Source organism: Castor canadensis, chromosome 11 (assembly GCF_047511655.1).
Source record: "Castor canadensis chromosome 11, mCasCan1.hap1v2, whole genome shotgun sequence".
Taxonomy (NCBI): domain Eukaryota; kingdom Metazoa; phylum Chordata; class Mammalia; order Rodentia; family Castoridae; genus Castor; species Castor canadensis.
The window spans coordinates 131,295,081-131,320,701 of NC_133396.1; the positions used below are offsets into that span (position 1 = coordinate 131,295,081).

Below are 25,621 nucleotides of genomic sequence, written 5' to 3' on the forward strand. Positions count from 1 at the left end.
TCGAGCCATGCTGCTGGCGGTGGCTCAGGGATGGTGTCAGAGTTTTCCCGGAGGCTAGGCACATGGTGAGGACTCCAGAGGTGGTAGCTGTTGAAGTAGCATCACAGTTATTTTCATCTAGGGAATTGCTTTCTGATGGACTTACCTCTCCCCTGCTAACCTGGATGGTGGTATATTTTGCAGTCCTGAAGAAAATGCATGGCAGAGCTCTTTTTTCTGAAGGACTCCCTCTAGACAGCTCCTCCAAAGTCAGAACTTTCATGTTCATATTTCTAGAAGGCTTTCTGTACCTCTTTCCATGAGTTGGATGGTTACGGTGTACTCCATCACTGTATTATGTACACATGCATGCATGTTGAGGCACTCCCTGTGATATCCTCTCCAAATCCCATAGTTCAGCCCACAGGCTTCTTCCGGTCTGACACAGAATAACAAATACGAACAGACCCCAGTAATCTTAAAGGATTCAAAGAATCTCAGGGCATTTTCTTCACTCACCTGTTAAGATTTTTTTTTTTTTTAAAGAATAGTGACAACAAACCTGACAGGTGCACAGTGATTTGTTATGGGCAAAGTGGTAAAGAACAATTGTCCCTTGGTCACTGCCGTCAGTGTTTAACCCTTCCAGCATGTCTGCAGCTGACGCCTTATCGTTTCCTTCCTCCTTTTACAGAGGAGGAAACCGAGGCTGGTGGTGGGTTCGAACCTAGGGCTCTGAGGGTGCTAGGCGAGTGCTGTACCTCTGAGCTACATCCCAGCCCAAAGACACCTTCTTTGACCTCAGGCTCTGCCGAGATGGCAGGGCAGGGGAGGGGGATTCTGGTTCTTTCTGGAAGAGCATGGCTTTCTTCTTTCCATCCTGTTTGCTCAGGGCGTGCTGCTGCCTTTCCCCGGAACTGCCGGTGATCAGTGGGCTCCATCTGCATTCGTGCATTTGGACGGTACACCGTCTCATTCACAGCCGTCACTTGCTGCCCCAGAGGAGGCTGCATCCAGTGGCAGAGGATGTGCCCCCGCTATGGAATGTACCTATGAGTTTATGAAGCACTTTAGGGTCTTTGGGAATAGCAGGGGCTGTGTAAATATGCTATTTATTATTCATCAGCAGTAGCCTCTTAATGGCCCCCCTGACAGGTCTGAATCAATCGAGAGGCACCACGTGTAAGAAATGCCACAGAACTCCTGTCCCATGCTTCCATGGCTTCCTGGGCTCCCTCGGGGCAGGTCATGGCCAAGGGAGCAGCTGACCTGAGGTGTTGACGGCGTCTTTGCAGCAAACTCTGTGCAGAGCACAGTGACCCCCAGGTCCTGGGTGGCAGGGACAGCAGTGGTCTAGAAAACTGGGGGTTTTTCTTTCACCCTCCAGAGCAGCCACAAAATCTTTCACTCCTACTTCACGTCTCACTAAATGCAAAGGTGGCTTTGTAAAACAGACTTTGGGTCTGATTAGGAAAATATTAGAAAGCTTATTTGTAAAAATGTAACAAAACATAGACAAGTGAAAAAAATAAGCATCTGCAGTAATCCTTACTGCACAGAAATAATAACTGCTTTACAATTTTAATTCTTTCCAGAAATTTGCGTTTCACAGGTACACACACACTTGTAAAGGCGTCTGCCATCGTGCTACATCTGCTTTGCTCACTTCACGTTCGTATTTTGTGAACACTTTCCTGTGTTAAGTATTTTTCATGACTTAAATGCCTCCATTGGAAGAAGACGACAGGTCTATCTTTGGTAGTCTGGGTCTTGAATGTCTTAGTGTCAGACTCCTGAATATTAATTTTCCCTGGTCATGTAGAAGGCGAGGTGACCTGGCTGAAAATGAAGTATCAGCGGAACTTGAACTTAAAGCTGAGTGCATTTTAATATACCACTTAACAAACCATTTCTCATACTAATGGGCTGTTTTATCCCCTGCCACTAGAAGAGAATTAAAAAAATCCTGGTTAATTCAAATTTTTCTTGAGGTCTGAAGACAGAACCATCATCTGACAGCACACCGGGCAAGAGGCAGTCAATGATATTAAGACTGTGACAGCTAGCATAGTGGTTCACACCTGTAATTCCAGCTAGGCAGGAGGCAGAGATGGGAGGACTCAGGTTCAAGACCAACCTGAGCAAGAAAGTTACCGAGATCTTAGCTCAAAAAACAAGCCTGGTGTTGTAGTCCATGACTGTAATCCCAGATGGGCAGAAGGTGGAGGTAGGAAGACAGTGGGCCAAAGCCAGCCCTTGGCAGAAGTGAGAGACCTTGTCTGAAAAATAAACTAAAGCAATAAGGGCTGTGGGAGTGACTCAAGAGGTAGAGCACTTGCTTAGCAAGTGTGAGGCCCTGAGTTCAAACCCCAGTACCACCCAAAAAAACCCACGCTAATGTTCTTCTAGCAGCCACCACACAAGCACAGACCTTCCTGCTTTGCCTCCTTGGCTGCAGGTCTCTACAGTGACGTCAGCGAAGAAGTCGCAGACGGATCTGCTCTGAAGTGTCACTTCCATACTTCTGTCTTCGTTCCTGCTGAGAGCACGGGGCTCATGCTCACACAGGACATGCTGCACTCCTTTTAGACTTCTAAAAGTTCAGGTGACTGGACTGGAAGAGAATACAGCCGAAATCATTCACAACACACGAACACCCAACAGCCCAGAGGTTCAGCAGAGCAGGGCAGAGTTCAGTGTTCTGCCCAGCGAAGGCCAAATGCTTTACAGCCTCACTCTGAACCGTCTTATGGCTGCCCACCCCTGGCTTCTCTTTCTGGGGCTCTTTTTGGGCCTCTTCTCTCACTGGGACTTGATTTTGTCTCAAATATAAATCACTTCTTGAAGAACCTCCAAAACCCACTCACAAACGCCACCTAATGAGATTCAACTTCATGTATTTCGTTCCAAGCATTCATCTGGTGCAAAATCCAAAGCCGCAATAAGTGGACAGTAAAAAGCCTTCTTCTGCTGGGTGTGGTGATGCACTCCTGTGGTTCCAGCTGCTCAGGAGGCAGAGGTAGGAGGATCTCTCTGAAAAGTAAGCTAACAGCAAAAGAACTGGAGCGTGGCTCAAGTGGTAGAGCACAAAGGCCTGAGGTCAAGCCCCAGTACTGTCACACAAAAAAGAAAGAAAAAGTCTTCCTCCCACCCTAGCTGCTCAAGGGTGTCACTGGCTTATGTGGTCTTCCGTAGATATTTATGCATTGATAAGCAAATATGTATTTTTCACCTTTTTAATCAAATAGATCCTAATTCTTGGAAATCATTTCAAAAACAGTTTGCAAAGAGTTTCCTCATTCTGTTTTACAGGCACCAATACTACTCCATTGTTCATCTCTTATTAATTGATATTTAGGCTGAGGGAGTGGCTCAAGTGGTAAAGCACCTGCCTGGCAAGCTCGAGGCCCTGAGTTCAAATCCCAGTACCGTGCTCCCCGAAAAAAAAAGGTTGGGTCAATCGACATTTAGATTTTTCACTCTTTTATTAATACAAAGAGTGCTTCATTGAGGAATGGCATCGTCTGTCATTTTACATGTATGAAGGACAAGTTTCATGTCTCAGGAGATGCATTTAGAAACTTGAAGATGAAACGAGTTGAGGCAAATATAATTTCGTGTTGCCGTGGGTGGTTGATTTCTACTGAAATCAAAGTCAACTTGCCTAAGACAGTCTCCAGTGAGGCAGACAGCACACGGCAGCAGTGACTGACCTGCAGGCTTCGCTCAGGCTTATCCTCCTCCTTACTCAGTCACACTCTTGTATTTCCACAGAACCAAGAACAGGTGTCAGACATTTGGAGTACTTCCAGTGCTGTCTTCAGCCTCCAGCGATCTGTTGGTTTCCTTCCTCCCTTCCTCTGCCTGACCTCTCATCACCACCAGTGAGGACCCAGCCCTCTGGACTGTGTTCCCCGTGCTAGTCCTGCACCAGATCTCCACGCAGGGATGCTGTGGAGAGCTGGAGGAGGAGAGGGCGCCATGGTGCAGTCTGGAGGGGATTTGGGGTGTGGCTGGAGGAGTGAGACGACCTCCTGGGTCCAGCTGAGTGCAGGGAATCCCAGGCACCATTCTGTCCAGGTGAAGAGACAGAACAAATGAGGCCCCAGGGGTTAATTTGTGCTCTGGGCCACAGACAGCGTCACAGTATTGCAGAGAAGAGGTAGCAGGCCAGATGGGAATGGTGGCTGGGTCATCCAGGTCCTGGAGGTCAGAGGTCAGGGGAGGAGCTGAGTGAAAGGGCAGAGCTGGAGTGAGGTCCTGTTGATGGTCACCCGGTGTGGATGGAGGGCACAGGGCAGGGCTGGCACCTCCAGGCCACTTAGGAGGACTTTGCGGACGTTCAACTGGGAAGGAAGAAGCGGTGATGGGGGATCCACGGGCAGGGGCCTGGAGGCCTGGAATCACGACAGCAAAGTGAGGGTGATGATGCTTAACAGAAATAGGGATGGTATGAAGCAAAGTTACTTTTGAAAGAAAAATGAGGAGCTGCACTTCCTAGGTGAAGATGGAATCGTAGGACACCCTGGAGGAGGCGTCAGGAGGCCAGTGTACCTGTGAGACTGCACGTGGAGGAGAGGCAGGTTAGGTGCGGCCTTGGACCCCGCTGCTGGAGTTCCTGTCCACCACCATTTATCATGTGTGTGACCTTTGGCCACTCTGTGCCTCAGTTTCCTTATCTGTAAGGAAGGCTGTTATGATGATTAAGTGAGCTGATATTAAATATTAAAAATGATGAGCTTTCTCGTCTATAAATAGGAAGAAAATGATACCTCTCAAACTCGAACGTGTGAATGGAATTAAGTGTGACAACAGTGAAGTGCCTAGGAGTGTCTGGCACATGGTGGGCACTCAGGAAGCCCCCCACGGCTGAGGGGCATTCCTTCCTGGCAGCTGCTTGCGGCAAGTCTCAGAGTCATCCTCGAATCCTCTCTGTCTCTCTCTCTTCCTGCTTCACTTTTGCCCTTACCCCATGGGCAGAAGGACCCATGAAACTTTAATCCAATGACATCAGCCCACCTAGTCCCTTGGCCTCAGCTTCAGTCAGATCCTCGTGGCTGCCATCAACAGTGGAAGGATTTTTCTGAAAATGCAATGTGGGTTTTTTTGAAAAAGAATCATCTGAAACAACATCCCAAGATGCTTGAACTCAACTTCTCGAACATCATTTCAAACTGATGTTGAACTGCACACGTCCCAAAGGGTTTTTTAAGTGTCTTTTGTGTGTGTGTGGGGGGGTGGGGAACAGGGCTTGAACACAGGGTTTCATGCTTGCAAAGCAGGCGCGCTACTACTGAGCCACACCTCCGGTCCATTTTGGTCTGGTCATTTCGGAAATGGGGTCTCTAGAGCAATTTCCTTGGACTGGCCTGGAACCTCAGTCCTCCTGATCTCAGCCTCCCAAGTAGCTAGGATTACAGGTGTGAGCCACCAGCACACTTCTTCTCCCCACCCTCCCCGCTATTTTTAATAATTAAATACTGCTGTATAAAAATTTGCAAATGTAGAAAACTAAAAGGAACAGGGATAATCTTTCAAAATCCTACTATGCAGGGAAATTGTTAACATTGAGAAATCTTTCTCTATTTGAGTGTTAAATGTAATATATAGTTGCAAAGAAATACATATGTTTATATAATATGTATATATAATATGCATCCAGCTTTTCTTATCTGAATTTTATTATAGCAGTCAATATTCTTTTAAACTTTTCTCTGAGTGTGGAACTGGGATTTGAACTCAGGACCTTGCACCTATTTTTTGCAGGCGCTCCCCCACTTGAGCCACACGCCCCCAGCCCTAAGCTGTTTTTCATGGTGGCTTCAGCCCATCTAGGACCACACTGTCATTTATTTAATCATTGTCTGCAGGAGGAACTCGTGGTGTCTCCATTTTCTCACTATCAGATAATATGCCAGCCAGCATTTTGGTACATAAACAGGGGATCTCTGGACGTACTCATGAAAGCAGGATGGTGACCAAGGGTACGGATTTGTAAAGGAGCTGGTGTGCACCGGCATGTTTGCCCTTCCACAATCAGTACGTGAAGATGTCGCTCTCAACCTAGCTTTACTAACACTGACTCTGACTATTTAAAACATTTTAGGCCACGTGAAAGGGAAAAAAATGATTTCTTTTGGTTTAATTTAGTGTTTCAATTATTAGTGAAGACATATTTTTCCATAGGTTAATTAACCACTTACATATTTCTTTTGTAAATAAATTGTTTTTGGGTTGGCAGAGTAGCTCAGTCAAACGGTAAGAGTGTCTTCCTAGCAAGCGTGAGGTCCTGAGTTCAAACCCCAGTGCTGCCAAAAAAAAAAAAAAAAGAAAGAAATTGTTTTTGCCTTTTTACACATTTTTCCATTAAGGTATTAGTGAGTTTTTTTTTTTTCTGGCTTTTATTTTAGTTTGGCTTTTATTTGTTTTATGAATTTATAAGGACATTAAACTTTTCCATTTGTATCACAAATACTTTTTTCATTTTCTAGTTTACTTTTTAACTTTTAAAACCCAATAATTTAAAATTTTAATAGAATCAAAGTTAATTGGTATTTTATATTGTTTCCTTCCACAAGTTTTATGCTTAGGAAATGTTTTCCCAACCTTGGAGCAGCTCGTCACTGTGACATTGCCCTGCTCTTTTTTGTTTTCAGTGCTGTGGACAAGCTCAGTGCCTCACACCAGCTAGGCAAGAGCTCTACCCCTGAGCCACGCTCCCAGCCCACTTTCTACTCTTTCTAATGTTTCCAGTTTAAATGCTTGTGTGTATTTTGGATTTATTTTGCTTTATGATAAAAATAAGGAGGATTTTTTTTCCACAAAAGAGTTAACCATTTTAAACATAGAGTTGCAGGTGTAGTTCAGTGATAGTGTTTGTGCGAGTCCCTAGCTTCAATCCTAACACCTCCCCAAAAGAGAGAGAGAGAGAGAGAGAGAGAGAGAGAGGAGAGGAAAAAGAAAAGTAATATGTGTCTCATACACTCTATCCTTTCCTCCACTGATCTGTGATTTTTTTTGAGACAGGGTCATGGTTATCTAATCTAGGCTGGCCTAGAGCCCACCATCCTCCTGCCTTCATCTCCTGAGTGCTGGGATTACAGGAGTGTGCTACCAACCTGGCTTTGGTTTGTGATTTTAAAAAACAAACAAACAAATAATTCCCTAATATCTTAAATATTCTACTGCCATATTTTATATTCTATTATCTAGTCTCCCGTCATTACCACATCATTTTCATTAATGTCTTTAAATTGGTTTTAATATCTAGTAAGGCAAATCCTCCTTCACTATTTTCTGTCAAAACTTTCTAACTTTTCTCCATTATTATTTCAGATAAATGTTAAAATAATGGTCTTGTACTTGAATTTTATAAGCCTGTATACTAATGAAAGCAAAGCGTTCCTCCATGAATGTTCCTACTTCTTTCCTCAAGTCTGTTTCTAATTCTAATCCAACATGACAATGGCTCTAAAAGTCCCTGCTGGGTGACAGAGAGGGAGTTTAGAAGCAGGCCAGGTGCCAGTGGCTCACATCTATAATCCCAGCTACTCAGGAAGCAGAGATCAGGAAAATCAAAGTTCGAAGCCAGCCTAGGCAAATAGTTCATGAGGCCCTATCTTGAAAAAATCCATTACAAAAAATGGCTGATGGAGTGACTCGAGGTGTATGCTCTGAATTCAAGCCCCAGTACTGCAAAAAAAAAAAAAAAAAAAAAAAGCAGCAGATAGTAGCTTTCCCTCTTGGGTGACTTGTACGGAGTGTTATGCATTTCCTCATCAGAACAATTAAATTAGAAAGGGGATCAACAGTACATCCCTTAAAACCTGCTGTAGAGTTCAGTGGGCAGTTTCAGAAGTGGAGGTTACACGTACCTGTGTGTTAAAAAAGCAGAAGTGGCTTTACTTGTAAATATATTGCACACATCCAAGAGAAATGCTGAGCTGTGTTTCCCCGGTCCCCTGGCCTGCTCTCTGTGTCAGGTAGTGGAGACGGCCTATCAGTCCAAACTCAGCTGTGCCCCACCCCCTCCCTTCTGTGGGTTGGTGTGTCACGGTCACCAATGGAGTCAACCATGATTCACTTAGCTGAGCCAGGATCAGTGCTGAGGATCTTAAAAACTGATGTGCGGAAGGGTTGATTTGGCTTTATTTCATGCAGTCTCACAGGCAATGCTAAACTCTGATTTAGGCCATGGGGATGAAAAAGCTTTCTTCTTTAGGTTAACTCAGCATAGTGGGAACCTAAGGAAATTAGAGAGAGAATCAACTCCTCTTACGCTCTCTCTGATTTTGTAAGGACTGTTTAATGAGTCCTCCCTTGGCAGCTAGCAGATGGGAAAAGGCAAAGAGATCACATGTAGGACTTTTTTTTTTTCTTTTGGCAGTACCAGGATTTGAACTCAGCACTTTGCACTTGCTAGGCAGGCACTCTACCACTTAAGCCCCGCCTCCAGCCCACCTGTAGGACTTTTAATAGGCCACGTCTGGACAGTCCTGAGGTCACACCTAACTGCAAAGGAAAATGCAGTCTTATGGTGCACCCAGGAAGAAGGGAAGGAGGCAGTGCTAGCAGCTTCTGCCCCAGGGCTCACTCACTGGTTCACAGATATCTATTGAGCAGCTTTTATAGGCCAGGGGCTAGCTGTAGCTGACAGCAGTCCACAGGACTCCAGGGGGTGTAGTCTTGGCTTGGAAATCACTGACCGGTGTGAGTTCCAGCTGTGTGAGCTGCTGGATGGGGATGAGTGGAGCTTGCAGTGCCGTGGTGAGGGTTGCTGGGATAGCAATTTATGCACAAGTAGTGGATGACCTACTACATGTCATCATGCAGTGTATCTTCAATTTCGGTTACTCTTACTGCTAATACACAGATATCGCACACAATATCCGTGTCTCTCCCCTTAAAGCTCAAACAAGTGGATTTGTGTCCTTCCATCGTTTACAAATTAAATGGCTGGATTTTCTTTCCACCTAAATATCTGTTTGAATATTAAAATACTTAATCCAGCAGTCTAAGTAGTTTATAGCTTTTGTTATGACCTCTTTGTAGTTTTCATATTGAGGAAAAAAAGAACCTGTGTTTGTGGGCCTAGAAGCCACAGACAGGCGTGTAATACTGGGATATTAGTGCAAGGAAACCCACAGGTTTCCCAAAAGAAGTCTAGAATCTGCTGGACAAAGGGAAATCTGGCCATCCCTGCAATGCTCATATTGGACACTAGATGGCAGTGTATCACAGGGATATGGTCACCCACTCTGAGTCCTTTTTTTTTTTTTTTTGTAATATTTTATTTTATTTTATTTTATTTTTCATTTTTCTTTTATTATTCATATGTGCATACAAGGCTTGGTTTATTTCTCCCCCCTGCCCCCACCTCCTCCCTTACCACCCACTCCACCCCCTCCCGCTCCCCCCCTCTTGGGTCTCTGCTCTTCGACTCCAAGTCCTAAGGGCAGAACTAAAGGATGGAAGGAGCAGTATAAAAATATCATTTTTTGTTCTTAATATTGTGAAAAGAAATATCTCCAAACCCTCTGAAAATGTTCTCTTGTGACATTTTGTGTCCATTTTTTATACCTAGAGGCCAACCGAAGAATGCAGTTATTACATTTTGTGAGAATTAAATGTACACACCCGAGACCAGTAGGGTTTTCTGAGTCATTTCAGAGCACCTGCGAGACTGGTTTCTATTCTCAGTTTCCCCTGCACATTTGGAAGTGGGACTTGATTGAGGTTGCTGATATAAATTCTCATTTTTTCCTTGTGTGTGGGGGAAAAATCTTGAATGAGACATTCATTCAGACACATTGAGAGCTAACGAGCATTTCTGGCCCTTTTTATCTGGGGGAGATCCTCAGGCTGACCAGCCAAGAATAGAAGCCAGGCAATGTTTTGTGGGCTGTTTAGTTTTAACACCTGTCTATGTGGTATTGGTTTTGTTTTTTGGTTTTTTTTCAGAGAACCAAATAATCGAGTTGCAATTCAATAGATGTGGTTAACAATGATCCCTTAAAAGAAGACCCATTAATAGTCAAGGTCACAGACATTGTCACGTCCTGAGATATCCCTTGCATCAGGCACTGTTCCCAGGGCTCTGCATGTATTCTCTCATCGAACCCTCACTCCAGCCAAGCTGGAAAGATTCTCTTGCTATTGATAATTCATTGGTGAGGATGAAGCAAAGAGAGGATTGGTAACTTGTCAAAGATCTACAAGCAAATAATAGGTTTAGGATTTTGAGATAGGTTTGTCTAATCCCAAGGTCAATTTTTTAAAAATTGCTTTAAAAAATCCAAACGATATTTCTCTTTTAAATTCTAGGGTTTGTCTATATACTCACATTTCCCTTATCAGACTTTACTTTTAGGGGGCAATGCCATCAATACCTTATTTAATATTCTACGACTCCCTCTCAAATGAAATTAATTTCTGTATTTACCAAAGAAGCTAGTGATCTAAAAACAAAACAAAACGAAACCTTGATCCACAGTTTGAAGAGAAAAAAGAACCACGAATGTTGGGAGGTGGAGCACTTGCTTTTCCCAGGACTGGCTGGCAGAGAGACCCTCCCTCCCAATCACTGGGCTCAGGCACAAGAGTTTAACACTGCCCATGGCTTCTGGGTCCTGCTAAGACACTCAAGCCCTAACAAGGACAGGGAACAGTTGCCTAGGTGACCTGCCCTCCCCCATCCCACCCTTGGCTCTACCAACCATTGTCTCCCTTTTCCCCTGCTTCAGTGACTTTGACCTCCCAATTCTCAAATACAAGGTGCACCTGACCTTCCAGGAGGCAGCCAAGTCTGCAGTGACGAGTCAGTATTGTTAGTTGACCACTTCCCTGAACAGTCATGGTTTTTGTCAACTCCATCAAGGCAGCAATGACGATGTCTGTTTGTTCATTGCTTCCAGAACCGTGTCTGTTGCCCATAGGTGCTCAAGAATTTTTTTTTTTTTTGGCAGTACTGGAGCTTAAACTCAGGGCTTTGAGCAGGCATTCTACCACTTGAGCCACTCCACCAGCCCAAGAATGTTTTGTCCAGTAGAAAAAAGTTGGGGTGACCATGTTTTTAGCATAAAAATTAAGTCACATGACCTCTCTGGAAATTATGTAAAGGTAAGTTATTCTGTCATGTTTTCAGCACTCCTAAGAAATGACCATAATAGGGATATTTTAAATGACTGAAATCAGGACAGTAGGGAAGATAGGGGAGTTGTGGTACAGTAGGAGGTCAGCACACAGAAGCACAAAGATGGCCAGCCGGGGAAGGTGACCCAAAACCCTGCTCTCAGAGTGCAGAGAAGAGTGGTCTTGAGGGAAAGATTCAGGCAGAGGCGGCAGGACAGGTGGCTGTGGGTGGTGGTGGATGGGTGCTGTTGGCCAATTCAGCAAGGAGAACGCCTCTCTCTCCTGCTACCCCCGCCCCAGAGGCTGACCCTCTGCTTAGACTCAGGCAAAGCGAGTTCCTTGGCTTTCAGCACCCACCTTCTCTTGCCAGCTCCCCGCTCCAACATTTGCAGTAAATCTCTGGTTTAATGAGAAGCAACTCTGTCTCAGCAATAGCTCTGGAGCCTCCTCCAACTGCTGTCAGGTGTGTGGGTTTAATTTTTTTGTGTGTAATTGGAAAAATTCCCCTGTGAGACTGGGGAAAAGCATCAATGTCGCTACAAGAATGGGCCCTTGGTCCAGCCTATAGGATTGGGCAGACTCTCCAAAGTGAAGCCCATCAAAGAGGTGAGGGTCAGCTGGGTAATTTCGTGCGTTGCTCTGGTCGGACATTGGTCTTTGTTCCGCATTATTAGGAGAGGGTAATGGCGTGGACACACGAGAAAGCTGCAGCCTGCAACGTGGCACATAAAACACATTTATGACATCTCAGTGGCCGGGCATGTGGGCTTGGGAGATCCAGGAATGGGAGCAGTTTTGTGCTACATCTGAGAGCCACCACTGCCAGTCCCCAAGATGGTGTTGTCACAGGGCTCGCCCTCCATTCAAATGCCAGCTTGTTAGTCTTTCTCTTTCCACATCGCCCCTCTCTCTCACTTGTCCAAAGATGAGAGAAAAAAACCCATATTCGGATATATTTGCTCTCTTCTCCATGATCCCCAATCATTATTTTTCTGGAATATTCAGCAGGAGAATTTTGTTTCTCATTTTAACGTGATGCTGAGTGTGATGTGTGGAATAGAAGCAGAATCACACATCCTGGTCTGTTTCGGAGCTAGGACAGATCTGCTTACCAGTCAAAGAAACATTTCAGCCTCTGCATCCGCGCCTCGCCCCTTCTACATCCCTGCTGTTCAGTAAATGTGCCCCTCAGTGGCCAAGGGCCCGTCCAGCATGGCCTGTACAGAAACTGCCCTCTTGCTCTTGGGTGAGACCCACCTCATCTCCCACCTCCAGTTTTCCTGTCTCTGAATTTCCCAAATCTTTTGGACTCATATTTAATAGACCAGTGTTTGTGTAAATCAATGCCTATAAACCGTTCACTTGAGAACGGGGAGCTGGTATTTTTTATGACTCAAAGGACAGTAAAAGCAGCCTCCACCTAGGCTAGCTGCAAGTTTTGTGATTGAGTTATTAAGTTCTTGTTAGATCCGTCCCTGTCCTGACCTGCTGTACAGCTCTTGCAGCTTGTAATTTCTCTAGTAGGAAAAAAGCTAAAAAGACAAGCCAGCTCCATCGTGAAACACCCTCGGATGTCAAGTGCCCTTGCGGGTAGTTGAGCTTCCTGGGAGGGCAAGACCCAAGACCGGGATGGACTAATGAGATAAATTAAATCCATTCTTCTTTTGCTATATTAGTGTATTTATTAGCAGTTCTTTGTTCCTATTCTTTTTCTTTCTCTCCTTCCTTCCCTTTCTTTTCTTCTTTTCCCCCTTCCTTCCCTCCCAACCTTCCCCTCCCTCCTTCCCTTCCTTCCTTTCTTCCTTCCTTCCCTTTCTTTCTTTTTTCTTGTTCCTGTTCCTCCCCTCCCCTCCCCTCCTCTGCCCTTCCCTCCCCTGTCTCCCTTCCTTCCTTCCTGTCTTTCTTTCTCTCCTTCCTTCCTTCCCTTTTTTTTTCTTTTTCCTCTCCCTCCCTCCCTCTCTTCCTTCCTCCCTCTCTTCCTTCCTTCCTTCCTCAGTACTGGGCTTTGAACTCAGGGCCTTGCACTTGCTAGACAGGCGCTCTATCACTTAAGCCACACCCCCCACCCCTATGATTGGTTTCTTCATACATTCTTCTAGAGTGGGGGTGGAAGTGGGGGGTGGGGGGGGAGGGAGGGCAGGGGTTGGGGGGTTATGGGGGGGGTTAGTAAACGCTGACCTGTAGGTTAAACACAAATCTGACCCACAGCTTGTTTTCACATGACTCAAAAACTATGAATGTTTCTATATTTTTAAATGGTTAATAAAATCAACAGAATATTATTTCTGTTAGTTTTATTGGAACACAGCTCACTCCTTCTCTCACACATCTTGTCTGTGACTACTTTTAGGCCGTGATGGCAGAGTTGAGAGTGTATCACAGGAGTGTATGGCTTTTGTCCTTACTTCCTGGCCCCTTACAGAAAAATATCTGTAGATTCTGACCCAAGAAAACAAATAATGCCTCTTTGTTCACAAATAAATTTTCAGAATGCAAGTTCCCAAATGGCCTGGCAGTCCTTCCAGCCTGATAGTGTCCTGGTGAGGGCCCATCTAACTTCACCTCCTTTAAGAATGCTCTTCAGAGCATTTTTCCTAAATGTCACTTTTCAATAGGACACAAAACTCACTTGAGGAAACTGTAAATCAGTTTTTCTCACTCCTGGTTGTACTTTATTGAGTTTCTTCTTGTTTTGGCAGTACTGGGATTTGAACTCAGGGTCTTGCCCTTGCCAGGCAGACGCTCTACCAGTTGAGCCATGTCTCCAGCCCTCTTGGTTATATTTCTAATCACCAAGGGAACTTCTAAGCTCCCAATGGTCAGGCCTCACCCCAGATCCATTAAATCAGGACTTCTGGGTGTGGGGTCCAGGCATCAGCATTTCCTGACATCCCCTGAGAGATTCTAGTGTGTGGTCAAGGTTGACTACCACTGTGAAATTTCAACCTGTGTGTAGGGACCCTCTGCTGTTTTGAAATTAAGATTTTAATTGCTGTTGCCAATTCCACTGGAAATTCATTTCCTTTCCATAAATATTTCTTGAATGCCTGCAAAATGCTAATCGGTCTGAAAGTTAGCTCAAAACAAAAGAAACATGTCCCTCCCTAGCTGCTGTAATTCAGCCAGCAAGTCATCAACAATGAACCGCCATTTAGACGAGCATCCAAGTCCTCATTTCTGGGAGCTAGTTAAATATGCAGAATTAGGTCTGTAGATACATGGAAACCAAAAAGTTAATAAATATAGTATCTTCTTTAGAGCCAGGTCATGCTGTATTTATATTAACTCAAAATTGGTTAGAGGCAGCCTTCCATTCTATCCTTAGATGAAGCACCATGGAAGGATAGAGCTCAGACCCTCCCTCTTCCAGTGGGTGCAACCTTGAGTGCATGCTGCATTTCTTTCATACTCATTTTCCCCTTCCATAGAATGAAGTCATTGTAATACCCACATCCCAAGGTTTTTGGAAAGACTCATCAAGGTCACAGACAGAAGCTCTGTTACTGTAGAGTTCTAGTCACTGATTTGACACATTTTCACTGAGACTTGCTCTATAGTGGGAAAGAAAGAAGTAAACCAGGAAACAACTGAACTACGAGATGGTCCATGATGGAAAGTGCCATACAGAAACCAAAGCAGAGCAGGGGACTGGAGAGTGGCCAAGAATGTTCTTTCCATGGGGTGCTCAAAGAAGACTCACCAACAAATAAATAAATTAAAAGGGCTGGGGGCGTGGCTCCAGTGACAGATCGCCTGCCTAGCAGCATTTAGCAAGTGTGAGGTCCTGAGTTCAAGCCCCAGTACTGCCAAATAAATGAATAAATAAAAATTTTAAAAAGAAATCTCACCACAAAGACCCAGTAACTGGGAGTTACCGTTATAGCACTGATGAGAAATAAGAAAGTCTATGATATAATTTCTAGGAAGGTGTGAGCAAGGCAATGACCAAATTTTCCAGACCTTTTGTCTACTTCCTTCCTTTCACTTCAAAATTGTGGTATCACTAATTTGGGATGGGTAGAACCTTGAGATATTTGCAGATCACCCATGATGTCAGAGAACTCGGGTGGGTAGAAATGGCTCCCTGCTTTCCAGAAGTTTTGTGGTGTGCCTTAGACAGCCTTAGACATAGGCAGCTGCCTGCACGTGGTATGTGCAGGTGTAAATGCCTCCAGCCCCATGTGCAACTGATTAGATTGGGGGGCCCCTTAAAACTCCCGTAGAAAATGGGCCAGGGATGTGGGTCTTCATCAAATTCATAAACTAGGCTAATGAGCATACAGAAAAAGTTTACCTCCTCTGGTGACCAGGGAAAAGCAAATTAGAGCAGGATAACAGTTTTTACTTTTAGGGCAGGGAAAATGACAACACTATCTTAAACTTGCGGTGGAAGAATGGACCGATACTGCCTCTTCCTTTTTTTTTTTGATGGTACTGGAGTTTGAACTTAGGGCTTCATACCTGTAAGGCAGACTAGAGAGCCTGTCTAGCTTAAGCCATGACTCCAGCCCATGATACCTCCTTGTTGGAAGGTAATTTGTTAGTAACTATCAAAATTTAAATTGCAGGCACATTGAGACTCAGAAATTCCATTTTAGGAATCTTCTTCGCACAAGTACGTAGGAACATATGTATATAATTACTTATTATTAAAATAGTAAAAAAAGAAGTATAGATGCTTTAAATTTATAGCACAGACATTTGATAAATATTTGTTAAATCATTGCACAGATAAATGGAATATTATACAGCAATTACAAATAAGGTAGACCTTTATGCACAAACAGAAGGGGGCTGTATTAGCAGAAAAAGCATATTAGAGAGCAATATTAACACAGACAGCATAAAGTACACCCACAGACATCACCTGTAAAGCAGACTGCACAAGTCTTACTGGGTTAATAACAGCAAAGAATGTGGCGAGAGTGGGGCTCAAGGGGTAGAGCACCTGCCTAGCAAGCTTGAGACCCTGAGTTCAAACCCCGGTACCACCAAAAGAATGTTTAATTATAGTTTATCTTTGTCAGAAGGGAAGACCAAGAAGGTAACAAGGTTTTTGCTTGTCATTTGCTACATTTCGATAGAAAGTTTTCAATGGTTATATACCACTTAGATAACTTTTAAAAAGTCAAAATAATTGACAGGTTTTTTTAAAGGCGTTTTAGAGCTGAATGCATTTTGCCCAGGCAAAGCGCTGCCATTCCTCTTAGTGGCCGTTTCCCTTCTGTAAGTAGCCAGGGTGGACAAGGCAGTAGCTCAGGCCAGGCCCCTTGCCCTGTTGTCTCATCTACTCTTGCTAGATGAGGAACAACAGCTTTTAGAAGTTAAGTGACTTGCCACAGCTGCACTTATGACCCTGTCTGGTTTCAAAGACCATGAGCCATCTTGTTGCTGACCAGTGCCCTGGAGGAGGTCACAGCCAGCAGGTAGAAATGACCACCTGAGGGCATATCAGGGCACTCTCAGTCACTCATGAGCAATGCTGGATGGAGGCAGACATAAGGGGTAAACCTTACCTTTCCCACATTTTCCTATGACGAATCTATTTGCAATTAAGACTTAACACATGCTATAGACACTTCTGGATCATATTTGAACCCTAGTGGTTGGGTATAAGCACCACTGAAAGATCCCGGACTTTGCCTATTGCATTTCAGCCACTGAATTGTGACAACCCTTCATGTGAATGTTTTCATGTGGAAAACAGTTCTGATTTGTGTGAAACTGCTCTAGAAAATTGACCATCATATTCCTCCAGGTCCTGTGGGTAAGATTCTAGGGAAACATATTTTTTTTTTTTTTGTAGAATGGAGTGCTAGGACAGAATTGATCACCCCTAAGCTGGGTGTCTGTGGCTCACGCCTGTAATCCTAGCAACTCAGGAGGCAGAAATCAGGACTGCAGTTTGAAGCCAGCCCAGGCAAATAGTTAGAGAGACCCTATCTCTAAAAACCCATCACAAAAAAGGGCTGGTAGAGTGGCTCAAGGTGAAGGCTCTGAGTTCAAGCCTTAGTACTGCAAAAAAAAAAAAAAAAAGAAAGAAAAAATCAAATGAGCCAAATGCCACGTGTACACCTTACTTGGGTCCTGGATCATCTATATACAAAGAAGACAATGTTAAAAGACAGTATGGGGACACTTAAGAACTTGGCATTAGGAAGTTACCATGGGGGACTCTTGAGGCCTTGCATGGGTCCCTGTTTGGGTGCCACCTCTCACAGCTTGCGTGAGCTCATCCTAGAAACCGAACTGCAACAGCTGCTGCATCCACCCCCAGCAAGTTCATTATACACAGTGGCAAGCAAGGAGGTGGAGCCATAGTTCTCCAAGGCCTGACATTGCAGTTATGGGAACAGGAGGCGCCTGCCATCGCTACTCTCCGGATGTAAACATCTTAGGAAAAGCAGCTGTGCTGCATTTTGCTCTCACTCCCTTCTGTGGCTGGGGCCATGCCAAACTCAGCCTGCAGATTATTTGACACAGCTGTGCTCATGTCAAGTTCTCATAGGCTTCTCATACTCCATTCTCCACCAGGGACTGGAATCATGGCTCAAGTGGTAGAGCACCTGCTTTGCAAGCACAAAGTCCTGAGTTCAAACCCCAGTGCCACCAAAAAAAAAAAAGTTATTGTGAGACCCTATCTAAAAAAAAAACAACCCAACACAAAAAATGGATGTCAGAGTGGCTCAAGTGTAGAGCACCTGCCTCGTAAGCACGAGGCCCTGAGTTCAAACCCCAGTACTGAAAAGAAAAAAATTGGTCACCCCTAGAAACTGTTACACTGTCTCCCTTCAGACAACTAGAACTGTGTAACCTATGTAGCCCTTTTGGCTTTGGTTGTTACAAAGCCCCAGAGCTAATAAAAGTTCAATTATTACATCTGTTAGCCCTGAAAGGCAGCCGAGCTGTCACCGAGCAAAATTGTCTGACTTTGCTTCTGTTACACTGCCATGGTTTTTCTCCCTGTAGAGATCAGAGCTGAGGTTTAACAATGTCCTATAGACTGCCTCTCTGTGGCCTGGCTCCTGACCAGCTCTCCATCCTCAGGTCCCATCATTCACTCCATCCATGACCTGCTCGCTACAAACATACACCAAGCTGGGTGCTAACTGCTCCACACTTTCTCAGCTGCTCTGCCTGTTTCTGGACTTTTCTTTCAGCTCTTTGCCCCCTCCCATCCCTCAGGTCTCACCAGAAGGCCTTGGCTGCTCTCCCCGACCTCTTCCTCCCAGCGCTGCTCAGTGTTGATCGTATTTACTTATTGATTTTCTCATCATTGAAAGAGTTCAGTTGGTCTTACTCATAGCTGGGTGACCTTAACAATAAACATTTCTTTCTCACACTTCTGGAGACCAGCAAGTCCCAGACCAAGGTGCTGGCAGGCTGGGTGTCTGGTTAGTGCCTACCTTTTGGTTCACAGATGGCACATTCCTCATGCATCCTCACATGGTAGAAGAGGTGAGCTAGCTCTCTGGGGTTTCTTTCACAAGAAAATGAATCTCATTCATGAGTCCACTTCATGACCTAATCACTCTCAAAGCCCCTAACTCCTATAACGTCACTTTGGGAGTAAGGAGTTCAACATATGAATTTTGGGAGTTTACTAACATCATACCACAGAATAAGTATTTATTTAATGCTTAAGGCATACATTTGTTTTAGGCTGCTTCAGATTCTTTTTGGTTCACAAAAGATGTGGTGGATATTCGAATCAAATCAGTACAAATATTCAGCAGAATTGTGAGTAAAGGATCATTTCCATCCAATTCACCTGTGGAATACACACCAAGACTTAGCTCATTGCTCGAAGCAATCTATTCAGTGTCCAGCGTGCTGCTTCAGTGGTGTGTGTTCTCTCTCCTGCTCTTTGGCTATTGCTGGATCCTGTGTCAGAAGCTGTGTCTAGAGTGGCCACAGAGTGGCCCTTTCTCCTGCCCAGCTGTGTAAAATGAGTTAGAGCTGATGCTGTAAGCAGCAGTGGGCTTCAACAACTATGGATTTTATAGTATTTTTTGGTGAGTCTTTTTTCTTTTTTTAAACTTGGAAAATGCAGGCATTTTCCTCACTATGGTCAAGTTCGACTTACCAAAGTAAGGAGCAAGCAGTAGTAGGTCTCAGTGAGCAATGGTCAATTTCAAGTGCAGAGATCTCATTTGCCTAAGATAGTGGAGCATTTGTTTGTGCTGGAGACTTGGGGAGGGTCTGGCCCTATGGAAATTGCCCCTCTGTCAAGTAAATATCCTTAAGAAAGTGGATTCTGTGATGCATCAGTGAGATGTCCCTCTCAGACACAATTTCAAGGATAGCTCAGGCCAAGGGTCAGGTCCTGGGATGAGGAGTGAGGTTGGTTGGGCATTTTGGGGTTGGGATTCATTAATAAATGGTGTTGAGGTAAGCGGGGTGGTAACTCAGTGGCAACTCAGCGGCAGTTCCTGCTCCCAGCTGTCACAGCTGCTCCTCTCTTGCATCCCTACTGTGCTCCCAGGCAGTGGGGGACATCTCCTTTTTCCTGGAATTTCTGAGATGATCCTCTTAGAGACTGAGATGGCATACCAGCAGCTGGCTCTGGGAGTCCAGGCAGATGGCCGCATTTGTGGTTCAGAGTATTTATGACCTGAGCAATGCCACTTCTCTGCCTTCTCCAGCAGTGAAGGGAATGTGTGTATGCTAATGATGCAGAGAGCAAGAAGTGAGCCAAATGCATCCTTCAAAGGGGACTGCTGTTCATCGTTTCTTCTAACAAAATGCTTTCTCCAGTGACTGACGGGTAAGCCATATGTGTGCTTTCGGAGGCTCCACATAAATTGCTAAATGTGGCTGTACCTATCTTAAGCCACCCACGGCAGCCTCGTGGCATTATCCCCAGATGTAATAAGGTGACCTATTACATAGCAACAGGTGCTCAGGTCACCCCCAATGCTGGCAAGCACAGGAGACGGGTGGCACAGGGTTCTTTTCCAGCAGGCTCTGAAGCAATGATTTAGACTGGCTGAGGGAGAAGTCAGAGGCAGCCCATGAGCAGAGCTCTGGCTGCACCGAGGAGCAGCGTGCTAGGGGATTCGAGAGCACGAAGGCACCGCCAGTCCATCGCATGGTTTCCATGTTGGCCAAACAGTTTGTATGTGAGCAAACTGAAGCTCAAAGAGGTTGCAAATTGACAACTAGAGTTAGAACTTGGGCTCATTTTTTATTCTGTTTTCTATTACCTTAGAACAATACACTGTCCTTTTTACTTCAAAAAAAGGGAGGGTAGAGCATGACTTCATAATCCATAAGGTCTCTTCTAGCACTTGTGCTCAGAATCCATGGTTCTGAAATATAAAGACTGGTCTCTGGCCATACCACCCTGAACATGCCTGATCTCATCGGAAATATAGAGTGACTTTTTAGATAGGTGACTGTCACAGTCAGCATAGTTTCAAAAGCTGAGTCCTGAGAAGGTTCATTCCAAGAAAGTAAATTGTGCCCTTGAAGTTAGAAACACAATGGGATTATTTTGTATTATTCATTTTTACTGTGTCTACATATATCATCCTGAGTAGGATCCACGTAAATACTGGAGGAGGGCAATGGATGTTTCAATCAGCTTAGAGACGGTTAGAGTCACTGAGACTTTATAGCACTTTCAGAGAGAGGAACAAAACTAAGAAATCAAAACGTTTTAAAATTAACTCTTGCACGCTATTAAAATGGGAACGATTCAAAGTCCCTCAAACCTCCACCTCACATCAGAGGCTCTTCTACACAAAATGAGCAGGTAATTTTTCTGAGTGGCTTTGGGAGATGTGTAAACCTTCTCCCTCTTAAAGCAAGATTACTGAAATGCCTGTTGCATGGGAGAAAGTTAATTTTTAAATATACATTTTTTCTACTTCTAAACATAGCCTTAAATCATTTCCCTTTATTTTAAAATACAAATGCATATTGCTGAAAGCCACACGACTAAAGAGCTTTTGTCTTCAACTTGTACTATTTATTTATTTTGCCATTAGCTGACACACCAACAGTGTCTCCTAATGCCTTGTGTCACACAAAAGCAAACACAGTCATGTTGCATTAATGACTGGGCTGAGATCATGTAACTGACCGGCTATAATTCTATGCCCCCTTGCTATAAAAAACATGACCCTAAATCCAAGCAGCTTTGGAATAAAAGGCCCCACAATTATGACAGAGTAACAAAGTTTGAGCTATATACAATTTGATTGTTCCAATCAAACTGGAACAATCCCAACCATTTCACGTTACCTGGTGTTTATAAATGGGGGTAAAACATCAAGTGGAAAATCCACTCTTTGGTATTTGGAGCACAGTGTTCTTTTACCCGCATGTTTGGCAGGGTAAATCTATAGTGGAAACCTCTCTTCTAATCATGGTGTTTGAAGTTAGGACTGAACCCACCTGCAATTATAATCCCAGACCTTTTCCGTATGTTCTCATGATCCCAAATGAGGTCAGAGTAACAATCTCCATCTCCTGTATGATTGTTCTCCCCAATACCACACAATGCTTAGCTAGACTGGTCTTTCACAGACATAGGTGACAGCAAGCACTAACTCTGTGGAGGAGAAACCAGTCTACTCCTTGGTCCATTACTCAAAGGGTTCAGTAGCAGGTTTTAGTCAAAGCAATGACACATGCCCAACATATCAGTCAAAATCGTGCAAGTAAAAGCAATCTGTCCCATTTGGTCTTCCTCACAGAGGACAGCCTCAGAAAGGTTCTGACATGCACTTTTGTCCTTCCTGTGAGTTGCATCACAGGGTTATTTTTTGGGGGCTAGAGAGAGAGAGAGAGAGAGAGAGAGCTTACAGTGCTACATGGTTTTCCTTCAGTGCCAGCAGCTTTCACTCCTTTCAACAAGTGTTTGGAGGAAAGGTTGATGCTTATTAATCTGTTTCTTGTCTTACAAATGTGCTTACACATGATTAGTGGTGAAACTGCATATCTGACAGCTCTCGATGTAATCTACATGGCAGGCGAAGATTGTGATGCTGAACAGATCTGTTTGGAGTTGTTATTCTTTGTAATTACCTTCATTAAGTGAAAGCATGTGTCAATCAACTTTGAACTTTAAATGTACTGGTAATTTGCAAGAAAATGCATTTCTACTTCCTATAGGCACAAAAAGATGAGTGTGTAAGTAGGCAGGTACACACAGTATATTAGAAATATTTTCTGTAGTTTTTTGAATTATATAACTTTCCCCTAGTTTGCATTTGATAACTTTCCCCCCATCGTGCTGGGCCACACACATGGTAGGAAAGAGCTTTACCACTGTGCGACAGCCCTAGACTGAATCTGATAACTTTAAATAAAGTACACAGCTCCATAGAATGATACTGACAGAGAAAGTTTAATGAATAGCAAGTTTGTTCATTACTATGAACAGTTGTTTTTAAAACAAAGAACACTCCTCCCTGGATTTCTGTAATAATTTTAACTACCACATTAATTTTAACTACCACTGCTTATTAGAGGTCTAAATTTGAAACCACATCTACTGTGTTGCTCTATACACAGTGACTGTGATGTTATAACTTTCTTGATTTGATCAGGCCTTGGTCAGAAATTTGCAGCCAAGGTAAAGAAAATTCCACCGAAGTAGCCCGAACTTCAGGGCTGAATGTGTGGCTCAAGCTGTAGAACACCTCAAACCTCATATCTTGAACTTTAAACAGCATTGCTCTTTAAACTTTAAATGAATATTGCTCACTGTGATCTTCACTCAGTATTATTAAACTGGTGCCACACACCTGAAATCCTGGCATTCAGGAGGCTCGTGCAAGAGGAGTGTGAATTCAAAGTCAGCTTGGGCTGCTGGACGGTGAGACCCTGTCATAAAGAAGGAAGGAAGGAAGGAGAGAGAGAGAGAGGGAGAGAGAGAGAGAGAAACCCATGCCCTTCTCTCTCTTACCATAGCAAAAGCCCCTATGAGTTTTGCATTTTTCATCAAACACTCCACAAACACACTTAGGGGAAAACTGTAATATGCCCAACACTGTGGGGATTAAAAAACAAACACAATGGTCAAAAGAGGATCTAGGAAAAGAAGTAGGAGGGAAGCTGCAGAGTTGGTCAAATTTTAGTGTCTGGCCTAGCTTTTCCAGGCCACTCAAAGCACATGTTCCTTTTCTGCTTCCTTCTTGTGGCTGTTCACCTCCACCAGGGGGTGTTCAGGGTCAAAAGGAAAAAAAGAAGGTGATGGGGGCGCTCTGCAACTCCGAGGCTGCCTGCCCATCTACAGTTCCTGGTGCAGACGTTCTTGGGTGACCTTCTGCACAGGAATCAGAGTGATCTTGGACCATGTTTCTTCAACCCCAAAACCTGCAGTGGCTTCCTGGCTCCTGAAGTGCAAGTGGAGAGAGACCCCATTGCCTGACTTGCCCCTTTCCCTCCCTCACCTACCTCTGGCCCTTCAGCCCCGGCCTGGACTTCCAGCCTTTGCACTCACCATTCCACCCCCTCATCCAACACCCCCCTCCCCGGAGCACTTTCCCCAGATATCCTCCCACGTGTCCTTTGAGTCAAAGGACACAGGACACGTGCCCCATGGGTCCACTCTGTATTTTCAAACATTGCAACCCTGCGTCCTGCATGCACTGGCCTGAGCCACCCTCTCCCTGCTTTTCAAATAGCTGTTAAGACTGGAATATTCTGTGGAGCTTACTGTGTTTATGGCCTGTCTTGCCTCACCAGGGAGTAAGTTCTATGAGGACAGGATTCGTATTTGTTTTGTTTTGTTTTGTTTTTTGACTGATGTAGTCCCAGTGCCTAAGGCCAGGCCAGGAACATAGTAAGGGTCTATTCAGTATTTTTTGAATACACGAGTTTTTACTGAAAATCCTCAAGGTCCCTGGGACCAAGCACAACAGTGTGGGTTTTAGGAGAATGTCTATTCACTTGAACTCTGAAATCTCTGCCAGAAACACCTGAGGTGAGTCTTGTGCTAAACACCTGGAAAGAACTCAGAACAGAGCCTGGCACCTGATAAGCTCACAGCCTGGTGTGGGGCACTGGCTGGCCTGTGTGCTCAGAGCCCCATCGCTCAGGATTAAGTCCCTACACTGTCCCTCCTGGTATGTGACCTTGGAAAATTACCTCGTGTCCAGGCATTCTTGCTCCATAAAAGAGAGGATGTGGCAACACGAAGAGCCTCAAAGGGCCATGGGGGCTTCACTGACATCATCTTTGTGAGGTGCTGGGAAGAGGGGAGGGGGCTGCTTGTGGAAGGCCTGTCAGAGTGGTTTTGGGGAGACCCTAGAGGCTCTGACAAAGGCGGTGTTGCTGAAGAAACCAGGGCTTTCCTCAGACTCTCAATCCCAGGACCCACAGGACTCGGGAGACCTGACCAGTAAAAGAAGTGCCCAGGGAAGGTCGAGTGTGGTGCACTTAGTGGGTGAAACCCCGCAAAGCTGTGGAGTTTCATTTGGAACAGAGAGAGGACCCCACCAAGTCCCTCATGGCCCTGGTGGGCTAAGTGCATGGGGCTGGGTGGGTCAGCCCTGTGTCATTTGAGACTGGAGTTGTCCCTGCATCTCAGAGCAGGGCATTTAAAAACTAACACCCTGACTTCCTCCAGGAGAAGGGCTCGATTTCTAGAGTGTCTGGAAGTGGAGACTGTGACAATTAGAGAGACAAGTACAGAAAATATTCATTGCTGATATGGAAGAGTGGTTATTAAATTAAATGGGAAATGGGAAAAGATAGGAAAGAATTTGTAAAATCTCCCACAGTGCACACAGAGGTCGTTGCACACTCCATAATTAAGGAAAATATTTTTGGAGGTGACAGGTCACATCCCTTGTGCTCTAGGCTGACAGCGATGGCTGTACTGTTCCAGCCAGCAAACTATATTTAGTTGGGTCTACATCATTCTTCTTAGTACGATCGTTTCAGCAATGATAGTTTTCTGCTGTGGAAGTGCACATTTTATTTTCATTTTTAACAGCTTTATTAAGATATGATACACATAGTATAATTCATCATTGAAGGTGTCAATGGTGTCTAATGTATTTTAGCTGCATTGCCATCATCAATTTTAGAAAAATTTTATCACCCCAAAAGAGCCAAATCTATTAGCAGTCACTCTCCATTCTCCCCACCCCCAGCTGTTAGTAATAACCAGTCTCTTTTCTGCCTCTGAAGATTTGACTTTTCTGGACATTTCCTATAAAAAGAATCATACAATATGCCAACTTTCATGACTGAGTTCTTGCACCAGGCATGTTTACAAGATTCTTCCGACTTGTATGGCACATATCAGAATTTCCTTCCTTTTTATGGATAATATTCAGTTGTGTAGATAAATTGTATTTTCTTTACCCAGTCACCTGCTGGTGGGCTTTTGAGTTATTTGTACTTTTGGCTATTACAAATAAGGCCACTGCATTCATTGGTGGACGTGTTTGTGTGGGTGCACGGATGCTTTTATTTCTTCGGGCATTTACCCGAAGGTATATGGCTAGGCAGTATTGTAACTCTGTGCTTCACCTTTTGAGAACAGCCAGAC

General features: G+C 44.4%; 1 protein-coding gene across 3 annotated transcripts; it reads right to left on the reverse strand.

Moving 5' to 3' along the window:
- Positions 1-1,131: 1,131 nt before the first annotated feature.
- Positions 1,132-23,794, reverse strand: LOC141413978 (uncharacterized). 3 transcript variants are annotated; one of them, XR_012439059.1, is made up of 2 exons: positions 23,384-23,794; positions 1,132-5,062 (listed from the first exon to the last, which is right to left on the reverse strand). XR_012439059.1 is itself a non-coding variant. In XM_074048688.1 (2 exons), exons 1-2 carry the CDS (start codon positions 23,415-23,417, stop codon positions 3,769-3,771), a joined length of 642 nt encoding a protein of 213 aa, XP_073904789.1. In that variant the 5' UTR covers positions 23,418-23,794; the 3' UTR covers positions 1,132-3,768. The 3 variants fall into 3 exon arrangements, 1 of the variants encoding a protein (XP_073904789.1); XM_074048688.1 differs by having other exon boundaries at positions 1,132-4,376; XR_012439060.1 differs by lacking the exon at positions 1,132-5,062 and adding an exon at positions 5,128-6,287.
- Between the last annotated feature and the right edge of the window lie 1,827 nt (positions 23,795-25,621).